Source organism: Bos indicus x Bos taurus, chromosome 3, assembly GCF_003369695.1.
Source record: "Bos indicus x Bos taurus breed Angus x Brahman F1 hybrid chromosome 3, Bos_hybrid_MaternalHap_v2.0, whole genome shotgun sequence".
Lineage (NCBI taxonomy): Eukaryota > Metazoa > Chordata > Mammalia > Artiodactyla > Bovidae > Bos > Bos indicus x Bos taurus.
Genome location: NC_040078.1, coordinates 103,525,199 through 103,547,339, shown reverse-complemented (window position 1 = coordinate 103,547,339; position 22,141 = coordinate 103,525,199). Strand labels below are relative to the sequence as shown.

Below are 22,141 nucleotides of genomic sequence, written 5' to 3'. Positions count from 1 at the left end.
AAAAAAAGGAAATCACAGGAACTCATGTGCAATGTGCTCCATCTTTGTAAAGTTCAAAAATACGTAACGGTATATAATGCGTGGGTAAGAACACCATTATGTATATTATGAACATAAAATTATGGATATTCTGGGAGCAAGATGGGCAGGAAAGGGCTTATCACATATTGAGGGACAGTCAGCAGGTTTGTCAGAAAGCACATGTCAGAGTGCAGTTGGAGATAAAAGTAGCGAGTTAAAGAAGGTGGCTAATTGGTGGGTGTCTGAAACCAGTCTTCAATTTGACTCTGATTTGGAAAGTAAAGAGGAGCAAGCTTTTCAGCATGGGTGTGATAGGAGCAAAACGTGTCAAAGCAATCAGCATGCCATTAGCTTGAATGGGAGAAGGAGCTGAGGGGCAGAGGTTCTGTTCCTTACCTGGCGGTGCTGGGGAGGCTTCCTTGCTTTTAGGAACCTTCTCTTTGCTCTGTTCCTTTATCAGGGGCAGACAGGCAGGGCGTGGCTTGTTGGTGCTTAGGAACAGCTGGAAGAGAGACTGTGTGGCAGAGGGAGCTCTGGCTGAGAGCTTCAGGCCTTAGAATAAAAGAAAAACTTGCCAGGCCCACCTCCGGAGTCCTTCCTGCTGCTCCTGCCTGATGCCTGGTCTCCCTGAACGGGCAGAGGATGTTCCCAGCTTAGAGACTCCAGTGCTGCCAGTGAGGGACAAAGGGCCCCCAGTGCCAAAGGTGGTGAGTCCTCCTCCCTCTCCCCTCTCTGCATTCTTTTCAGTTCTGTGACTTTCTCGGGATCCTCAGGTTCATTGGAGAAACTATCTCCTTTCTCCATATTCGCAAGAACATTTTAGAGGATGAAATGAGGAACAAAAAAGGGGGCAAGTGACCAGGGGACCCAATGGGTTTTGTCAAAAGACTCTCCTTTAGTTATTACTGTCATCGTTGTCAAATATGACAGCTAACACTTAGCCCTTACTCTAAGCCAGGTCCTGGCTGTGTGCTTTTAGACTGAACATCTGTATATATGCAGGGTCTTCTAAAGCTGCTTGGACTTATCAGGGGAGCTTTGGTTGCATATTTTTTTCTGATTTAGAAGTTTTTGAAATTAAACTGTTTCAAACTTAAGGGTGAATGATTTCCTGTGGGGGAAAATATTTCCAACATGTGTAATAGAAAAAAAAATTGTTATTCTATGAAGAATTATATTGTTTAAAGAAACCATTTAAGAGACAAATGTCCAAATATAAAAATGGACAAAGTATAAAGACAGGTAACTGACAAAGTTCAAATGACAAAGGAATAATCAAAGAAGTGCAAGTTAAAATGACACATCATTATTTTTAATAAGATACCATTTTCTTACTCATTAAAATGACAAAGAATAAAAAAACTAAAACCCAGTGATGGCAAGATTGTGGAAAAACAATTTCATACACTTTGGTAAATTGCTATGACCTCTCTGGAGGGCAATTTGGCAGTGCAAATTAAAAGTCTCATCATTTTAAAGATGGGAAACTCAAGGCCTAAGAGTTTGTGATTTCCTTAAAGTTACAAAGTCACATAGTTAGAGGCCAAACTAAGACTAGAACTAAGCCTTATAACCCGACCTTTAATCCACAGCCAGTTGTAGCAAAGCTTATAATAGAAATGCACTGGGGAAAACCTGAATATTCTATAATATTATTTTAAAAGTTATTTTTAAATTATTATATTGTTTTTTAAATTCTTGCATATACATGATGGAATACTGAAATTATTAAAAGAATATTTGATGGCAGGGAAAAACTACATAATGTAGTTCTTGGTAAAAATGCTGGGTATGAAAACAGCATATACAGTATGTGCTGTGCTTAGTCGCTCAGTCGTGTCTGACTCTTTACAATCCCATGGACTATAGCCCGCCAGGCTCCTCTGTCCATGGAATTCTCCAGGCAACAATACTGGAATGGGTTGCCATTCCCTCCTCCAGAGGATATAGTCCTACTTTAAAAGTTATACACTTACACAGAAAAAATATTTAAAGAACTATATTATCTTTAGGTAAAGGAATTACAGATCATTTCACACGTTTTGGTCACCTTTCTCCCTTGTAATTTCCAGATTTTCTAAAATAACTAGGATAGAGAAAGTAATAAATTTTATTTGATAAAAAATGTAAAACAGCTGAAATATCATGGGGCTATGCTAGAGGTGAGCTGGAGCTGGCTGCCCATGGGTGCCTGTCAGGGCAGGGACCACCCATTTCCAGAAGGCAGTGTGAAGGGTTCCCAGAGCCTGAGTGAATTTGAGGCCAAAGGTAAGGGAACTATAGATGGTCAAAAAGCAGATGAAAAGATGTAATTCAGTAATTGTTAGAGAAATGCAAATCAAAACTACAGTGAGGCTTCACCTCACACTGGTCAGAATGGCCATTGTCCACAATTTTTTCTGCAAACAATACATGCTGGAAAAGATGTGGAGGGAAAGGAACCCTCTTACACTGCTGGTGGGTAAATTGATAAAGCCGCCTGGAGAACAGTAAGGAGGTTCCTTAAAAAACTAAAAATAGAACTATCATATGACCCAGCAATCCCAATCCTGGGCATATACATGAAGGAAACCATAATTTAAAAAGATACATACACCCCCGTGTTCACTGCAGTAGTATTTACAGTAGCCAGGATATGGAAGCAACTTAAATATCCATCAACAAAGAAATGGATACAGATGTACATATACACACTGGACTGTTACTCAGTCATTAAAAAGAATGAAATAATGCCATTTGCAGCAACATGGATGGAACTGAGATTGTCATGCTGAGTGAAGTAAGTCAGACAGAGAAAGACAAATATCATATGATATTGCTTACATGTAGAATCTTTAAAAAATGGGGGGGGGGTACAAATAAATTTATTTAAAAAATAGAAATAGAGTCACAGATGTAGAAAACAAACTTACAGTTACCAGAGAGTAAGGATGGGGGAGAGGTAGATTGGAATTGATATATATACACTGTGCGTGTGTGCTCATTCACTTCAGTCGTGGCCGACTCTTTGTGACCTCATGGACTATAGCCCGCCAGGCTCCTCTGTCCATGGGATTCTCTAGGCAAGGACACTGGCGTAGGTTACCATTTCCTCCTCCAGGAGATCTTCCCAACCCAGGGATCAAACCTGGGTCTCCTGCATTGCAGGTAGGTTCTTGACCGTCTGAGCCATCAGGAAGCCCATATACACACTACAGTATATAAAATAGACAACTAATAAGGACCTATAGTATAACATGGGGAACTCTACTCGATATTCTATAATGGCCTATGGGGAAAAGAATCTTAAAAAGAGTGGACATATGTATATGTGTACCTGATTCACTTTGCTGTGTCCCTGAAAATAACACAACGTTATAAATCAAATATACTCTAATAAAATTTTTTTAAAGACTAGGGGAGATAGTAAGAAGAGAGGACTTTAAGTTCCTTAGAGTAGGATGGATACAAGAAAAAATTAAAATCACATGAATAGCAATGGAAAAATACTCTTTTACATATAGCAATTTTTGGACCTGGTGTCCTACAGGTGACTTACAGCAAAGGTAACATCTAGACAGCTGATGATGGCAAACTCTTCCTCACCATCTGTTTACCCTTTTATGTTTTCAGTCTTTTTCTTCTGCCTTGTCTCCCCTCTACCATCTTCTAGTTTCCAGTTCCCATCTGGCTTGGAAACTTCCATTGAATAACATGGTTTTCCTTTACCATTGCTCTGCCCACTGAAGGCTCTCTCAAAAAGAGAATTTGAATAATGCCCCTCTTAACTCAGTAGTTTTGTTATCTGAAGTATCAACTTTCCAAATTAGGATATTTCTAATGGAGAACTGGGGTCGCAGGGAGTCGGACATGACTGAGCAACTGAACTGAACTGAACTGAATGGAGAACTGAAAGTTAGACATCCTTGATATGTTGTTTTTCCTTTTAGGAAGCAAGATTATAGCATAATGGAGCTGGGGAAAGGGATTTAAAGCTTCATCTAGTCAAAATTCTTTAATTAAATACATTTCCTTTGTGCTAAATTTAGTTTCATGTTACACATTTGTTCATCAATATATCATACTTTATTAATAAGTTGGGAAATAGAGATGAGAAAAAATTGCCCATATTTCCAACACCTTAATGATTAATAACTACTCATATTTTATAGGCCTTTCTTTTTTTGCTTTTGACACATCATTATCTTACATTTGAAGCATGGGCTTGATGAACTGTAATTAACTTAGTCATTTCCTTATTGATGTACTTACAGATGGTCCCGTTTTTCACTATTATACAAATACTACTGGCATCACGTAAACTTCTGTATTTCAGATTCTTTCCTTAGGGTAGATTTCCAGAATATTTCTTACTGGATCAAAAGCCAAATACATTTCCTTATCTCTTGTTACTTCCCAATTGACAGTGTACTCAGCAAATGTAAGTCAATCTCCCAATTTAAGATGAAAAATCAGGGCCTAAGAGTTTAAGTGACTTGCTCCAAAGTCACACAGATAGAGAGCCCAAGCCAAGACTGAAAGCAAGCATCTGGCTCTAGTCCTCAATTCACTAGGGACATAAGCCTTTCTTTTATCTCTTGGTTTTATTTAACCTTAGATGTGTGGGAATGTTGTCAAGTAGTTTACTCTCTGCTCTTCTCATATGAGATTATGAGGAATAACATTCACACCTTCAATAAAAATGCTCAAGTCTCATGTCACGTGAGTCACATTCTACCCAATGACAGCAACATACACATGAAACATTTACCAAAATAGACCATATACTAGCCCATAAAATAAGTAAATACATTTCAAAGGGTTGAAGCCACACGAAGTATGTTTTCTGGCCCCAACAGGATTAAACTAGAAATCAATAAGAGAGGTGTGTCTTCTTCCTGACTGGTCTCTGTGGTTCCCGCCTGAGAACTGCTGATAGCAATATGTCTTCAGGAAATGCCAAAACTGGGCACCGTGCCCCTCAGTTCAAAGCAATAGTTGTTGTGCCAGATGGTCAATTCAAAGATATCAGCCTATCTGACTATAGAGAAAATGTGCTGTGTCCTTCTTTTACCCTCTTGACTTCACCTTTGTGTACCCCATGGAGATCATTGCTTTCAGTGATATGGCAGAAGAATTGAAGAAACTCAATTGCCCGTCTTTCTTGGTGGTGCAGTGGTTAAGAATCTGCCTGCCAAAGAAGGGGACACGGGTTCGATCCCTGGTCTGGGAAGATTCCATGTGCTGCGGGGAAACAAAGTCCATATGCTACAACTACTGGGCTCTCATGCCACAGCTACCGAAGCCTGTGCACCCCAGAGCCTGCGCTCCTCAGCAAGAGAAGCGTCTGTAACGAGAAGCCTGGGGTTTTCTGTTTCACAACAGAAAACAGCCCCTTCTCGCTGCAACTAGCAAAAGCCCTCGAGAAGCAATGAAGACCCAGTGCAGCCTAAAATAAATAAATTTTAAAAAAAGAGAGACTCAACTGCCAAGTGATGGATGTCTCTGTGGATTTTCACTTCTTGTCATCTGGCGTGGATTAACGCACCCAGGAAACAAGGAGGACTGGGGCCCGTGAACATTCCCTTGATCTCAGACCCTAAGGGCACCATTGCTCAGGACTATGGGGTCTTAAAGGCTGATGAAGGCATCTCATTCAGACTCTTTACTACTGACGATAAAGGTATCCTTTGAAAGATCACCACCAACGACCTTCCTGTTGGCCACTCTGTGGATGCGACATTGAGACTAGGTCAGGACTTTCAGTTTATTGACACATGTGGAAAAGTATGCCCAGCTGGCTGGAAGCCTGGCAGTAATACCGTCAAGTCTGATGTCCAGAAGAGCAAAGAATATTTCTCCAGGTAGAACTGAGCCCTGGGCCATTTTAGGGCCAGGTTGCAGTAGAGGGCCTTGAGAACAAAACCTCCTTTGTCCTACTGCCATGCTTCAAACCAAGACCTTACACTCATTCTAGATGTGGTATGGTACAGGACAGGCCTTTCCTGCAGGAGCTGGGGAGGCAAGCCTCTCTTCCTCTGGACGGAATGACCTGAGCTGTGTTATGGGGCAGGCCAACTGATGTGTTCAGTAGTAGGGTGCATAGTAGTAGGGTATCACTTCTAATCTTTTGTAGTTTCTATGAAACGTGAGCTAAAGGGAAAAAAGAAACTAACAGAAAGTCATCTCAAAAAATTTCAAATATTTGGAAACTAGATAACACATTTAATTCAAAGAAGAAATTAAAAGGAAATTAGAACATTTTTCCTTTTTTACTTCTTGAAATGAGCACTGTCTTTATTCACAATTTCACAAAGACAGAGACTGAGGCTTAGAAGTTCTGCTTAAACAATGGGTTGGTAAGTGGTGACTCAGGCTCAGAGCCCTACTGTCTCACTGTCACCCTAAAATGCCTCTCTCCACCTGGTTCTTCCGTGTATCCTGGGTCCACGGATGCCTGAATTTAATCAGAAGTATGGAATGTATTCTGACTGTAACAAAAATGAAAACCACTGCATATCAAGATTTGGTGGATGTCACTAAAGCAATTCCTAAGGATAAATTTGTGACTAAATGACTAATGACTATATTAGGAAAGATGAGTAATATAGTCATCTGTATTGTACTAAGTGACAACATTAGGAAAGAAGATCACAGATCATTGACCTAAGCAACAAGGAAAGAAGAACAAATTAAATCCGGAGTAAGCAGAAGAAAGGAATTAATAAAGATCTGAGCAAAAACGAATACAATAAGAAACAGAAAAACATTAGAGAAAATAGATGAAACCAAAAGATGATTCGTTGAGATCAATAAAATTGATGAACCTCTAGTCAGACTGATCAAGAAAAAAGAGACACAAATCACCAATAGCAAGAATGAGAGAGGTGCCTCCTGGACTGTGTGTTCCTTTGCCCAAAGTGAACTCTATTTCTCCTCCTTTTTCTCCTTTTCTTCCTGGTCATCCTCCTACTGCTTCTTTTAATAGATTTATTTCCTGATAATCACAGTTATACACATTCAAGGTAGATAATTTAGAAAATACACAGAGAAAACCGTAAAGATCATCTTTGTTCTCCTCTCCCACTCTTAGAAATAACCACTGCTTAATGTCTGCATTCTTGACTTTTCTCTAAGCATCTTCTCCCTAAATTGTATCAGACGATGCATAATTTTTGTAAAAATATTTATTTATTTGGCTGCATCGGGTTTTAGCTGTGGTGCACGGACTCTCTAGCTGTGGCGCGTAGGCTCAGTTGCTCAGCTGCGGTTGGGTTCTTAATTCCCTGACCAGGAATAGAACCTGTGTCCCCGGCATTGCAAGGTGGACTCTTAACCACTGGACTACCAGGGAAGTCCCTATGCATAGTTGTTATATGCATGCATCACAATTTTAAAGCAAAAACTAACAATAGAACCCTAAACCAGTATGCTGTTTGCCATGAGATAAACAGAACTGGAAATGTGTTCAAATCTTGAGTCCATCTTCAGTTTCACAACCTTGCTTTGACCGTCCTACCCACTCCAAGCTCCATTTTGCCATTTCCCAAGACCTGCAGGGACCCAGCCTTGTGACTTTTTGGAAAAGATTTGAAATCTTGAAGAGAATGTAAGAGATAGATTCTCTCTTCTTTGAGGGTTTGCATTTGCACTTCAACCCCAGGGGTGGCATGAAAGATTTGTTTCCTGACCAAGGAATTTCTTGATGGCAGACATGAAACTGAGAGACACTTGCTCCTTGGAAGGAAAGCTATGACAAACCTAGACAGTGTATTAAAAAGCAGAGACATCACTTTGCCGACAAAGGTCCATGTAGTCAAAGCTATGGTTTTTTCAGTAGTTATGTACAGATGTGAGAGTTGGACCATAAAGAAGGCTGAGCACTGAAGAGCTGATGCTTTCAAACTGAGGTGCTGGAGAAGACTCTTGAGACTCCCTTGGACAGCAAAGAGATCAAATCAGTCCATCCTAAAGGAAATCAACCCTGAATATTCACTGGAAGGGCTGATGCTGAAGCTAAAGCTCCAATATTTTGGCCACCTGATGCAAAGAGCTAACTCATTGGAAAAGACCCTGATGCTGAGAAAGACTGGGGGCAGGAGGAGAAGGGGGAGACAGAGGATGAGATGGTTGAATGGTATCACCGACTCAATGGACATGAATTTGAGCAAACTCTGGGAGATAGTGAAGGACAGGGGAGCCTGGAGTGCTGTAGTCCATGGGGTTGCAAAGAGTTGGACATGACTTAGCGACTGAAAAACAACAAGGAATTTCAGACAATAGCAAGTGCAGATGGTGACCCACACCTCCCAGGGATGATTGGTCTCTTTCAGTTTAGTAATAATAACAACGGGTATTGGTGACAGGTGCTCTACATGCATCATTTCCTTGAACCCTCACATTGGCAAGTGAAGAAGGTCCTCCCTTTGTACGTTAAGAACTTCCCTGGCAGTCCAGAGGTTAAGACTCAGGGCTTACATTGCAGGGGGCATGGGTTTGATTCCTGGTTAGGGAACAAAGAAATTCCCCATGGCAGCACAGCACTATCAAAAAAAAAAAAAAAAAAAAAGACAACTTTCCCAGGGACACAGAACTAATGCATGGATGGAGCTATGCCTTGGGCCCAGGTCTTTCTAACTCCAGATGCTGAAATTGTAGAATTAGTGCCTTCATGATGAAATGAAGGGACCTCACTGCCTTGGTTTCTTGTTTTCCAACAGTCAGACTTGAAAAGCTGTCAGGGAAGTGCTTCGGGCCACATCGTGGGCCCATGATCGGCTTGCAACAGGCACTTTCCAAGCCTGACCTGGGACACTAAACGCAAAAACACTCAGTCCTTACCACGTTTATCTGGCTAGTTCTGGATATAAGTTCTCATTCTTCCAGACTCCTCCCTGTGCTCTCTAACTCATAGTTGGTGTCTCACCCTCCTGTCCCCACTAAAGGCATTTATAGACTAAACCATGGTGCCAGCCTCTGTGTTGCCAGCCTCCTTCAGTCTTCATAATAATCTTGCCAGGAGGCACAGTAAGTATACCCATTTCAAAGATGGAGAAACTGAGTCCCAGAGACTCAGCTTACATGGAGCTAAGCAGCAGAGCTGGGATTAGACACCTTGTTTCTGTGACACCGGAGCATACTCTATGCAACCTCCATCTCCGCCTCATCTGCTGGGTGGTACCCTTTCTCACATCAAGCTCACTGACTCCTTTTGATGTCTCCCTGTGTCTGTCCTCCTAGTTTGGATGAAGATGCCAAGTTACTCAGGCTCCTGGCTCTCCAGATGCTTCATCACACTGGTCTTCCTCCAGCTGCCTTTGCACATGTCAGGTAAGAGTTTCTGAACCTCTTCCCTGCCTGGGACATTGGGCAAAGGTGTCCAACAGAGTCAGGGACAGCACTCTGGGGAATGTGTACTGCACCATCTGCAGCGTGGCCCTCGGCCAAGAGAAGACCGTAGCCATGGTCATAGGAGATAAATGCAGGGTAGGAAAAAAGCTTGAAGTCCCTGGTGGTTCCAGAGAAAACTCCTATGCTAGTTGAAACTTAAGAAAGCAATTTGGGGGTTTTTAAAATACTGTCAATAACAAATGTTTATTGTGGACAATTTGAAAAAATACAGAACATTTTAAAGAAAACCCTAAATGACCTGCTGCTGCTGTTGCTAAGTCGCTTCAGTCATGTCCGACTCTGTGCGACCCCATAGACGGCAGGCAGCCCACGAGGCTCCTCTGTCTGTGGGATTCTCCAGGCAAGAACACTGGAGTGGGTTGCCACTTCCTTCTCCAATGCATGAAAGTGAAAAGTGAAAGTGAAGTTGCTCAGTCGTGTCCGACTCTTAGTGACCCCATAGACTGCAGCCTACCAGGCTCCTCCGCCCATGGGATTTTCCAGGCAAGAGTACTGGAGTGGGTTGCCATTGCCTTCTCCGCTAAATGACCTAGAACCTCATAAATTGGAAAGAACAACTGCTAACATTTGGGGGCATTTCTTTTTTTTTTAACCATTAAAAAACCTGAAACATAGTTAATTTACAATGTTGTGTTAGTTTCAGATGTATAGCAAAGTGATTCAGTTTTACATAGATCTATATATATAGACATACATATGTCTACACACTATATATAATATATATACACACTATATATGTCTATACATACGTATATAGTGGAGGGATTTCTTTGAAGACTTTCTTGTATGTCTGTATCTCTGTGTGTTTATGTGTTTACGTGTATGTATTCTTCTGCTCAGGTTTATTTTTCCCTCCATTTACAATGCCATGAACATTGTTCACCCATGTCCTTAAGTCATTCTCTGCAGCATGGTTTTTAAGGGCTGCATAGTATTTCATTGTGTGGTTATAGCATAATACAATTATTCAGATCTCCATTTCTAGACATCTGAAGGTTTCTATTTTTTCCTTATATTATAATAAATGGTGCAATGCACATCTTAGCACACATTTTGGGAAGTGATTCTGATTGTTTTCTTAGAATGTGTTTCTGGAAGTAGAATTAATGGGTCAAAAGGGTATGACTCTTTTAAAGACTCTTGAAACATGGAGCCCTGTGGCAGAGCAGAGTGGTTTTAGAGCCAAGAAAGACTGTGGTCTTGGGTCCCAGATGGGGAGGAGTCATGGATCTCTGCCAATCTCTTTTGTCTTTTCTCTCTCCCCCGCTTCTCTTATTACTGTCACTGTCTCTCACTAAGAGCTAAGTACCTGATCTCATTAAATCTCCCAAGAACCCAATGCAATAGAGTTGGCAGGCCAGGCTTGGTGAGCCTCAGTCTCTGGCCTGGGGTCATGCAGTGCTGAGCGAAAGACTCGCATCCAGCTTATGCTCTTCGCCGCTTGTCAAAGAGCCTCTTCTGCTGTTATTTCCTTCTCCACTTTGTCTCTCCTTTCTCCTTTCTCTCCTGCTTAGACATTTGGCTTGCTGCCGTAGCTCTATTGAAATTGGTTTGCCCTGGCCAATAGGGCTCAGGGAAAAGGGTTTACTGACGGCTGTTCTATCCTGGAGTGAGGATTTGAAGGGGAAGCAGGTGGGTGCTCACAAGATGATAGGGGATTCCTGAGGGCACACCTCCAGTTCTGCAAAGTCTCTGGGTAGTTTTTCCATATAGGGTAGGGTGAGATTGTGGTTTAGGTGCTGAGTTGTTTTTTTTTTTTGTCTTGTCTAACACCTTTTATTCTTTTTAAATTAAATTTATTTGACCATGCTGCACAACATGTGGGATCTTAGCTCCCAAATAAGGAATTGAACCCATGCCCCCTGCATTGGAAACAAAGAGTCTTATCCACTGGACCACCAGGGAAGTCCCTAGATGCTGAGTTTTTTTTTAAATTTACTTTATTGTTGGCTGTGCTGTGTCTTCCTTGCTGCCCATCAGCTTTCTGTAGTTGTGGTGAGCAGAGGCTGCTCTCTAGTTTTGGTGCTCGGGCTTTTCATTGTGGCAGCTTCTGTTGTTGCAAAGCACAGGCTGTAGAGTGCCCAGGCTTCAGTAGTTCCTGAGTATTGGCTCAGTAGTTGTGATGCACGGGCTTAGTTGTCCTATGGCCTGTGGAATCTTCCTGGAACAGGGATCGAACCTGTGTCCTCTGCATTGGCAGGAGGATTCTTAACCACTGGACCACCAGGGAAGTCCAAATTGCTGAGTTTGACTCATTGTCTTCAGGCAGGGTCATTGAAACCAATCCTGAGAGATAAACATCTCACTTTAAAGTCATCCCTTGATCATCTGGGCTTTGAGTTGCTGAGAGAAGCAGAGCCCCTCACCATCTTGGCTTAAGGTGTCTCTTGAGGTGACAAAGGCTGTGGGATGTGCCTGAGACACCTGCCATTCAAAGTGGGGCCCTTGGCATGGGAGAAGCTCTGAGTGGGTGGTCACAGGTGGTTTCTGTTTCAGCCGAATCTCCAGGGAGCTTCTCGCCATCAGCCGTGGCTCTTACTGTGATCCTACCTGTTCTGGGGATTTTCATCATGGTGGGCATTTACATCATCTGGAAGCAAAGAAGGTCAAAAGGTAACTGAGTGGTAAGGGAGCCCAGACTGGCAGGAAATAGTACTGCAGACTCTCTAGGGAAAGGCTGGGAGGATGCCGACACAGATTCAACAGTTATCGGTAGGTTGTCTGGGAGAAAACTGGTAAAGCCATGCTCTCGGAGTCCACATTGCAGAGCGGATCAATAGGAAGCTCCTGGGCAGGGCTGTGAATTCTCATCTTTAGAGAAATTAGCACATAACACATCATGCCAATCTTCTAATTAATTAAGAACTCCAGTTGTATCCATTGGATGAAACCCTTAATAGGGTTGCATTTCATGGCTCTCAGGGTTGCAAAGGACTTTGAAAAATCACATAATCCAACACTCCTTTCTGCATCTGATGGTTTGAAGACCCTCTAATCCTTTCTAATGGTCAGACACTCATAGTGACAGGGAGCAAAATCCTGCTCAGGCCACCTGTGGACAGCTCTGTTTGTTAGAAAAGCTGCTGCTGCTGCTGCTAAGTCACATCAGTCGTGTCCGACTCTGTGCGACCCCATAGATGGCAGCCCACCAGGCTCCTCCGTCCCTGGGATTCTCCAGGCAAGAACACTGGAGTGGGTGTTAGAAAAGGGCCTTCCTTAAAAAAAAGGAAAAGACCCTTCCTTAAGCTCACATCTCTCTCTCTCCCTTCCAGAGAGGCTTCTCTATGAACATGCGATGGAGGTAGGTAAGTGTCCTGGGCTGGGTGGAGATGTTTCTCCGTTTGTTCATTTTGTGTCCCCGGGACCCACTAATCTAAATTCTGGACCTGCAGATCCTGGCATCTGCTGTCCTTGCTGGTGACAGTAGTGGGGTGGGGGATCAGCACCTGTCATTTCCACTTTCTGATGATTCTTTTTTGTAATCTCTTGCCTTCCAATGTGTTTGGTGATTTTGTCTGTGAACCCATGGCTTGATCTGATTCTGGAAGAGTCATGTAGGTCTAAGACAGGGGACACGTTTATTCATTCAACAAATAATTGATAATTCTCTACTAAGTGGTTCAGACTATACCAGATGCTTGTGACACGATGGTGAGTGAAAGTGGGCACAGTCTTTGCCTTCTTGGAAGCTTTGATCCCGTCAGGGAGGTACACCTGGCTTTAATAGTGAGACAGATGCCACAGATGGAAGTTCTGAAGGCTGGAGAGACGGTGACTGGGTGAAACTAACCAGACTTCAGGGATAGAAGAGGACTTTCCAAAGGAAGTGATGTTTGGCCTGGAGGATGGACTGACATGGGGGAAGGGAGCACAGAAAGCCACCCACAGCAGAAGAGCTTGAGAAAGAGACATGGTGCCTGAGTGAGGGGAAGGTGGCAGCAGATGCTGCTGCAGAGTGAGCCAGGGACCAGCGTGTGAGGCCCTGGGGATCCCATGAAGGTCTTCATCTTTCTCCTTGGAGCAGTGGTGAAGCTGTGAGTGGGATATCCCGACCAGAACTATGCTTCCAGAAAGCTCTCTCTGGCTGCTGTGTTGAAAGGAGACCAGAGGGAGGAGACAGAACGTGAGGGCAATTTGGGCCACTCTTTCTGGCATCCTGATGGGAGGTGATGAGGGCCTGGATCAGGGAGGAGGAGGTGGAGGTAGAGGAGGATATGTTCAAGAGCCCTAAACTCAGTAAGAAGCAGGGATCCTCAAGAAAATGGCATAGAATCTCATTTCCTTTTACTTTCCTTCCTCTAGAAAATCTTCTCTCAGACCATGCAAAAGAAAAAGGTAATTATATGTATAGCATAAAGGGCAGGGAACAGATAGCATATTTTTTCTCCTTCTACATAAATGCTGACAGTCGCTTGTTAAACATACAATATACATGTGTGTATGTGCATACACACGCACACACTCCCCACACATATCTCCTCTGTTCGTATTATTGGACTTTGCTTTCCAGTATCAAGGGTTGGTAGCTATGGGTGAGGGGACGCCTGTGGTCAGAGTTCATTGGTCCATTCATTGGCTTTTCCACCAATCACCTAAAAAGAAGATCTATATACTATGTAAAAATATATTAAAATGGTATATGGGGGACTTCCCTCGCGGTCCAGTGGTTAAGAATCTGCACTTCCAATGCAGGAGGCACAGATGTGATCCTTGGTTGGGGAACTAAGACCTTGCAGGCTGTGTGGTACAGGTCCCAATTTTTTTTTTTAAAACAAGGTATTACAGGGTGTACGAGAATCTCAAGGATCCATACAAACTTTGCATCGACAGAGGTGGTGCGATACAGTGGGAGGATCGTAGGTGCTGGAGTCAGCAGCAGCTGGTTCAGATCTGCCACTTACAGGCCTGGCTTAAGTCACTTTACTACTCTGAGGTTTGGTTTCCTCATCTGTAAAACTGTGATAATAAATCCTCTCACCTGATTGTTTTCAGTATTATCAAAGACAACTTAAAAAAAAAAACACCCTCCTGTTACAATTCCTGAAACCTTTCTCTTATTACCATTTTGTCTTCATTAATTAAATGCTTGCTCTGGGCCACTGAGGGTAAAAGATAGAACCCTGGATTCAAAAAGCAGGTGGGACTCTGCCCTTTGAAAATCTATCTGGGAAGACAAATCATTGTCTTCTAGCTCAGAAATGGCTCCACATGCAATGATTTCGGCATCTCCTCCCTTCCCCCATCTCATCTCCTCCGGGCTGGTTAAAGTGTGGGATGCAGCCTCAAGGATGCAATGACCGTGCAATGACCATCCTGTCCTAGAAGGGAAGGGACAGTGTGGGGTAGTATGAAAGCCTCCAGCTAGGAGTCAGACAGACTTGCGTGTGAATCCTGCCTCCTCGGCCACTTACTAGCTGGATAATCTGGACAAATTTCCATGTCCCTCTGAGCCCCAGGCCACCACTCTGTAAAATGGGAATAATCATTATATGCACCTCACATTGTTGAGAGGATTCAAGACCTACGTCATAAGAACAGGACACAATGAATGGAGGCTGTTGGTAGTGAGAATGATAAAATACTGTCTTGTTGGGAGGCTGTATCATATTCAGCTTCACTGTCCCAACGCCCAGCACCTAATGCATGCCCAGCCCTTAGCACAAGGCTGACAGTAAACTCAGATGAATAACTTCAGCTCTGTGGTGGGGCCAGTGCTGAGTGGAAACGTGGACGGGTGACCCTTCCAGAGAAGCTGGAGGCACTCCCCCACAGCACAGAAGCATATGCACATGTCCCAGACCTCCTGGGGTCACAGTTCTTCAGGGAGGGCTACTGTAGAGAATAAAAGAACATGTCAGTAAGTGGACAGTGGGTCTTCAGCTGGTTTTACACCATAGATATTACGGCGTGTTCAGTCATGTCTGACTCTCTGTAACTCCAGGGACTCTGGCCCACCAGGCTCATCTGTCCAAGGAATTCTCCAGGGAAGAATACTGGAGTGGGTAGCCATTCCCTTCTCCGGGGGATCTTCCTGATCCATGGATCAAACCCAGGTCTCCTGCATTCCAGGCAGATTCTTTACCATCTGAGCCACCAGGGAAGCCCAACAGTTATAAAAGAGCAGCAAGGCATACACTTATGGACACTAGTTAAAAACATATGGAAAAATTCATACAGACAGCGGAAAGGAAACCAGACAGACAAAGGGAAGGGAAGAGGAACCACAGTCAGGGTAGTCCAGGTCATCTGGAAAGTGGAACGGGCACTAGTGAATTTCCACATCTGCCCTTAGGGAGATGTGACTGGACTGGGGGCTGATGGGATCATCATCATTTTTTCCACCGGCGGGGGGGGGGGGGTGGGGGGGCGGTGCGGGGGTGGCATGATGAGCCCTCCTGCTCACTTGTGCTTCTTTCTCTGTTTTCTAGGACGACTCCATAAAGCCCTCAGTAAGTTCTGCTTCTCATCTGTGCTCCAAACCTTCTGCAGACATCTTTGTTTTAGGATGAGAGTCCCAGATTCACCTCCTGGGCAGAAGAGAGGGGGCAAGGGTACTTAAAGCATATGGGTTGGGAACTTTTTGGCTTCATAAAGGCCTCTTTTTTTTTTTTTTTCTCAAATATTCCCTGCTCCTGTTTCCTGCACAGTTGTTATCTGGTCTCTAAAAAGGACATGTTTTAGCAAGAAGAGAGGTACCTCCTCCAGGTGAAGTCATCAGGAAGACACTGCTATCACTCAGGCATGACATTCGGTTAGGTGGAATCCGAGGTAGATGGATCCTCATTCAAGTGAATATACGGAGCAGTGCTTCTCTACCCTTTCATGTATGAGAACCTCGTTATAACAACAACTACCCCAAATCCTCAAACACGTGACGTATCTATATGATTTCACACTGAGAAAATATGCATTAGCAAATCTAATGGAAATTCAATACCAGTTTTAAATGAATCTATATTTTATTTTTCTCCCACAACATTGTATACATTTACGTGAGATGCGTTGTACGTTCAGTCTGCAGGTCATTTTGGCTCCCATAGGAACTTGCTGACCCTCTGCATTATCGCTGGGGACCCGGGCTGGGAGTCATTGCGGTTGAAACACTGTCATGGGGGAAGGATCTGCTCTAGGAGTGTGGTTGGGATGGGACTGGAGCATCACAGGCATGTAGAAGCCCTCATTCTGATTTGTCAAATTGTTTTTATTCTCTAGAGAAACTCCGGAGAGAACTGAGTAAGTAACCCTGCTCTTATAACTGCCATAACATCTTCTTTCCTGCTGATTCTGCTTCCAATGAAAACTCATTCTCTGTGTTTCTTCTTTTGTAGAGTTAAAAAGAGCTGCAGCAAACTCAGGTGAGATGCACTTTCCCCATCCAGCCCCTACTCATCCTTCCACCATTCCCCACCCCCACCCTGTATCAGAAAGTCTCCATTTATTTCTCCATCACTCTAACAATGCCTTTTTTTTCTGTCTTTCAGGCTGGAGAAGGGCCCGGCTGCACTTTGGTAAGGTACACCAGTCAGATGGATCCACAGTTGAGAGCCCATGACTCTGTTCCTTTAGGAGGCAGACTGTAATTTTAACAAATTTTAAATCTAATCTGTTTATCTGTAATTCAAATTTTGACAATCTTTTATTTTGGGAGGATCAAATTTAGATTTAGAAAGTCTCCTTTCTTTTAAAAACACTGATAAATATTTGGTTTACTCTTCTTAAGGGTATTTTATGATTTTTGAGATTTTTCTTAGGTTCATTGGTTATTTGTATTTTCTCTCTGTGACTTGTCTGCTCCTGTCCTATTCTGGCTACTTTTCAATTTGTGGGGACTTCTTGCAGTATTAACCCTTGGTCGTATTTTTCACACAGTATGTTTCTGAGTTTTTCTTTCGCATGTTAATGTCCTCTTTTGAAGCATGAGTGTTTTATTTTTCTGTGGTCAAGTCTATTCGTCTTTTCCTGTAGTCTCTCCTGTGCTTTCAGGTTGAGCACTCCTTCCTTTCCCACTACTGGACAGCTAGTCAGTGCTCCTGTCTCTTTCTGCGCATCTGCCACATCCTTCTTTCTCTGAAGATCCGTTTCCTTGGTGAGTGGTGCTTCTCAGAGAAGAGAGTGAGTTGGGCAGCAGCCCCAGCAATGTAGACTACAAAAAGGTTTCATAGTTTTATTTGAAAAGATTTGCACATCTCTTCAATTTTTTTCATAGATCACATTTTTTGTTGCTGTTTGAATGAGACCTGTTATTTTCACTGCTCTTCTGCCCTTCCTGTGTTTTCCAAGATGCTCATCCCCCTTCCATTCAGAAGGTTTTTGTTTAGGCAGGATCAATAGAATCCATGAGTCGGCCCATTGAGAAAACACCGGGTCACCTCTATTGACATTCTGGGAACTCACAAACCCTTTTCACTCTCCCAGTCTGATTCATTCCCACTGCTTAACTGAGTGTGCATTTTGTGGATTTAACTCTCCAAAATGAGCCTGTTTTTTGACTTGGGGAAGGAAGGAGATTCATTGTCACCCTCCTAATCCATAATTTTAAGGAAGTTATCTCTCTACATTAGCATTTTAAGATGATGATTATAAGCAATAATTTTAGTTAAGAAAATGAGCATCACACACTCATTATCTAGTGCATTAGCTCATCAAATCTGCACAACAACTCTCCAACATTGGTGTTGCTATTATTCCCACTTTACAGATGAAGGTTTAGAGATGAATAACAAGCCCAGTATCACATAACTAGTGTAAGACATAGCTGGGGCTCCAATATGCTATCACGCTACTGGGTCTAACATCAAAACTTGTTTATTTTCATATGTGAGAGTCCTTTGGACCAGCAAAGACAAAGGCAATATTTCTTAAGGATTAAGACAGCTTCACAGACAGATGAAAAACTTTGCCCTCTTTTACTTAATCCACGAGTAGATCTAGAAGACTGGACAATGTATTTTTTTTTAGTTCCAGGACATGTGGGGATGAGGGCACCATGGTTGCAGACCTAGAGATGATTATTCCCTCCACAGCTACTCAGAGGTCGCTGGAGACTTAGCTTCCTAAACCTCATCTCTCTGTGACTCTCTGCAGTGACTGTGACCCTGGACCCAGATACAGCGCATCCCAAACTCATCCTGTCTGAGGACCGCAAGTGTGTGAAGCTTGGAGACACAAGGCAGCCCGTGCCCGACAATCCCGAGCGATTTGACTTCGTTGTCAGCGTCCTGGGCTCCGAGTACTTCATAGCTGGCTGTCACTACTGGGAGGTGTCTGTGGCAGACAAGACCAAATGGGCCCTGGGGGTGTGTAGTGAGTCAGTGAGCAGGAAGGGGAAGGTCACCGCCTCGCCCGCCAACGGACACTGGCTCCTGCGACAGAATCACGGGAATGAGTACGAGGCCCTCACATCCCCGCAGACCTCCTTCCGCCTGAAAGAGCCCATGAGGTGCGTGGGGATTTTCCTGGACTATGAAGCAGGAGTCATCTCCTTCTACAACGTGACCAACCAGTCCCACATCTTTACTTTCACCCACAGTTTCTCCGGCCCCCTCCGCCCTTTCTTTGAACCTTGCCTTCATGATGGAGGGAAAAACACGGCACCTCTAATTATCTGTTCTGAACTCCAGAAACCAGAGGAATCAACTGTCCCCAACACAGAAGAAAAAGGCCAGGCTAATGGAGATGTGGCCCTGCAAGTGGACCCTTTCTTGCTCCCTGCTCAGGCATCAGAGCTCATCCCACTCAGAGATATGATCCTGTCCTGGTCTTCTGACCTTGGCCCAGCCCTTCAGGGGCTCAAGGTTCCTTCTTTTTAGGGATGGGCCTCGTCACCTGATTCTCAGACTCTCTAGCCCAGTGCCCTGGACTTCAGTCTTCTGGCCCAGTGATTCTGGACCATCTCCTCTCCTTTCACCCAACCCAAACCCCTTTATGGTTTCTCTTGCACCACCTTTCTCCCAGGGCTCAGTTTTAGAATTTCTGGGAACTTGAAGTTTCTATTGCCCTGGAAGAATTCTTGAAAACCAAATGAACAATCAGATTAGGTTTAGGTGACAGTGTAAAATGTGTGTCACTGAGATATAGGGACTCTGTACTCAAGGGGCTTCTTAAAAGCCTTCATCCTGCCTCATCCTGCACTCAGGCTTGTAGTTATGAAGTTAGGATGCCCAGTCCTGACTTATCACATCAAGAATTGCTTTTCTCCTTTTCTCAGTTCAGGCCTCTAACCAAACTTTTTTTGGATCACGTACTGTTTCTTCTTTCTTCTGGAATATAGAGCAGAGGGCCAGAGGGATTTAAAAAAAGAAAGTCATTGTTTTCTATTTCCTTGATGCTATCTACAACATACTTTGGTGACAAGCAGAACTAATATATGGGTGTGTTAAGTAACTCAGTTGTGTCCGACTCTTTGCGACCCTATAGACTGCAGACTCTTCCGTCCATGGGGATTCTCCAGGCAAGAATACTGGAGTGGGTTGCCATGACGTCCTCCAGGAAATCTTCCCAATCCAGAGATGGAACCTAGGTCACCCACATTGCAGGCAGATTCTTTACCATTTGAGCCACCAGAGAATGTTTTCAAAGCTAACTTGGTGATAGCCAGGTATGGGGACTTTAAACGTGGTAGCCGTAACCTTAATTTTGAAAAACCTAAGGATCACCATCAGGAAGATAGGAAGCAAGGCTTCATACAGAGTAGCCCAGCTGTGTGTGGCCTTGAAAAAGCAGCTGTGAGTGAGGCCCTGTGTTACACTGATCCTTTTGAATCCCCTCTGAGATTCAGAGAGGAATTTTTTGTTTGCTTTTGTACAGTCCTTAAATAAAAGCTTGGTATTTGGCATGCTCTTATTTTCATTGGGAATGAGAAGTTGTGGGGAAAGGCTTTGGGCTGATAAGCAAAAGGCACATTACAAGACTGCTTTTGAAGAGCCTTGATTCCACCCATGAGAGTTTAACCACAGTTAAAAATAAAGCCACAGTTTTATTTCTGAGTCTGCCTTCTCAGTATTTCATTTATATCCATTTATAAAGTCGTAGTGTATGTGGGCAATTTATATTTCACTCATCCATATTTAGTTTCAACCATAATTTGTGACTATCCCAGTCTTAAAACTGATTCACATTGTTCACACTGGTTGCACCCAAGAAAACTTACCAACAGGAAAGAGAACTGACATTTGTGGTGGTAGAAGTATTACATATGTTAACTTATTTAATTCTTACAGTAATTCAGCCAGGGATTTTATAAGGGAAGGAAATAATGCAAGGTGGTAGAACTGGGTTTATAAACCTAGTGTATCTGTCTCTGAAGACAATACTCTTTTTTCTCTTTGCACTGAAATACCTTGAAGATGTGAGAGGATTGTAGAATTTTAGTCTACATATTTGATTCAGTTCAGTTCAGTTCAGTCGCTCAGTCGTGTCTGACTCTTTGCGACCCCATAAACTGCAGCACGCCAGGCCTCCCTGTCCATCACCAACTCCCGGAGTTCACTCAGACTCATGTCCATTGAGTCGGTGATGCCATCTCATCCTCTGTTGTCCCCTTCTCCTCCTGCCCCCAATCCCTCCCAGCATCAGAGTCTTTTCCAATGAGTCAACTCTTTGCATGAGGTGGCCAAAGTACTGGAGTTTCAGCTTTAGCATCATTTCTTCCAAAGAACACCCAGGGCTGATCTCCTTTAGAATGGACTGGTTGGATCTCCTTGCAGTCCAAGGGACTCTCAAGAGTCTTTTCCAACACCACAGCTCAAAAGCATCAATTCTTTGGCGCTCAGCTTTCTTCACAGTCCAACTCTCACATCCATACATGACCACTGGAAAAACCATGGCCTTGACTAGACGGACCTTTGTTGGCAAAGTAATGTCTCTGCTTTTGAATATGCTATCTAGGTTGGTCATAACTTTCCTTCCAAGGAGTAAGCGTCTTTTAATTTCATGGCTGCAATCACCATCTGCAGTGATTAGATTTTTAAAAAATTAAACCTGAAAGAAAAAAGTCTTAATCCTGGATAGTGGTCTTGTTGTGTTTGAATTGATGAACAAAAGTCAAGTTTAACTAAGTAGCACTCAGAAAAATCCCTGTGCAGGGACTTTGGGAAACTGGAGGTGGTTCCTTGGCCAGGGAATGTTTAGCTTCTCCGACAAAGGTACTGGATTAGTAGGTATGGGATTAGTTGATCTTTCAACTCCCTTTCAGGGGGAGGCATAAATTAGGAGTACGGAATTAACAGATATAAACTAGTATCCATAAAATAGATAAGCAACATGTATTTACTGTAACGCACAGGCAATTACACACAATATCTTGAAATAACCTATCATGGAATATAATCTGTAAACAACAACTACCCCTTATCACTATGCTATATACCGGAAACTAACACATTATTGTAAATCACCTATACTTCATAATAAATAGACGCCTTTCCAGTTCCCAAATCCTTTGACTTTAAAAACCTCCAGTGGGGCGCGGGATTCTGGATTCGGGGGATGTCTACAGGACCACCAAGGGTGTCAAATTTAGAGTGAAGAAGAAATTCTGAATTCATGGCCCCTAGGAGATCATGTTGGAGAAGGCAATGGCACCCCACTCCAGTACTCTTGCCTGGAAAATCCCATGGACGGAGGAGCCTGGTGGGCTGCAGTCCATGGGGTCGCTAAGAGTCGGACACGACTGAGCAACTTCCCTTTCACTTTTCACTTTCATGCATTGGAGAAGGAAATGGCAACCCAC

General features: G+C 43.4%; 1 protein-coding gene and 1 pseudogene across 2 annotated transcripts; both read left to right on the top strand.

The window, feature by feature from the left end:
* The first annotated feature begins 499 nt into the window (after positions 1-499).
* On the top strand, positions 500-20,396 carry ERMAP (erythroblast membrane associated protein (Scianna blood group)). Of its 2 annotated transcripts, none has more exons than XM_027537580.1 (10): positions 500-725; positions 9,241-9,330; positions 11,908-12,024; positions 12,684-12,716; positions 13,714-13,746; positions 15,840-15,860; positions 16,624-16,644; positions 16,740-16,766; positions 16,893-16,919; positions 18,496-20,396. In XM_027537580.1, exons 2-10 carry the CDS (start codon positions 9,246-9,248, stop codon positions 19,218-19,220), a joined length of 1,089 nt encoding a protein of 362 aa, XP_027393381.1. In that variant the 5' UTR covers positions 500-725; positions 9,241-9,245; the 3' UTR covers positions 19,221-20,396. The 2 variants fall into 2 exon arrangements, with proteins under 2 accessions (XP_027393381.1, XP_027393380.1); XM_027537579.1 differs by having other exon boundaries at positions 501-728.
* On the top strand, positions 3,197-7,242 carry LOC113890041 (annotated as a pseudogene).
* Positions 20,397-22,141: the final 1,745 nt, after the last annotated feature.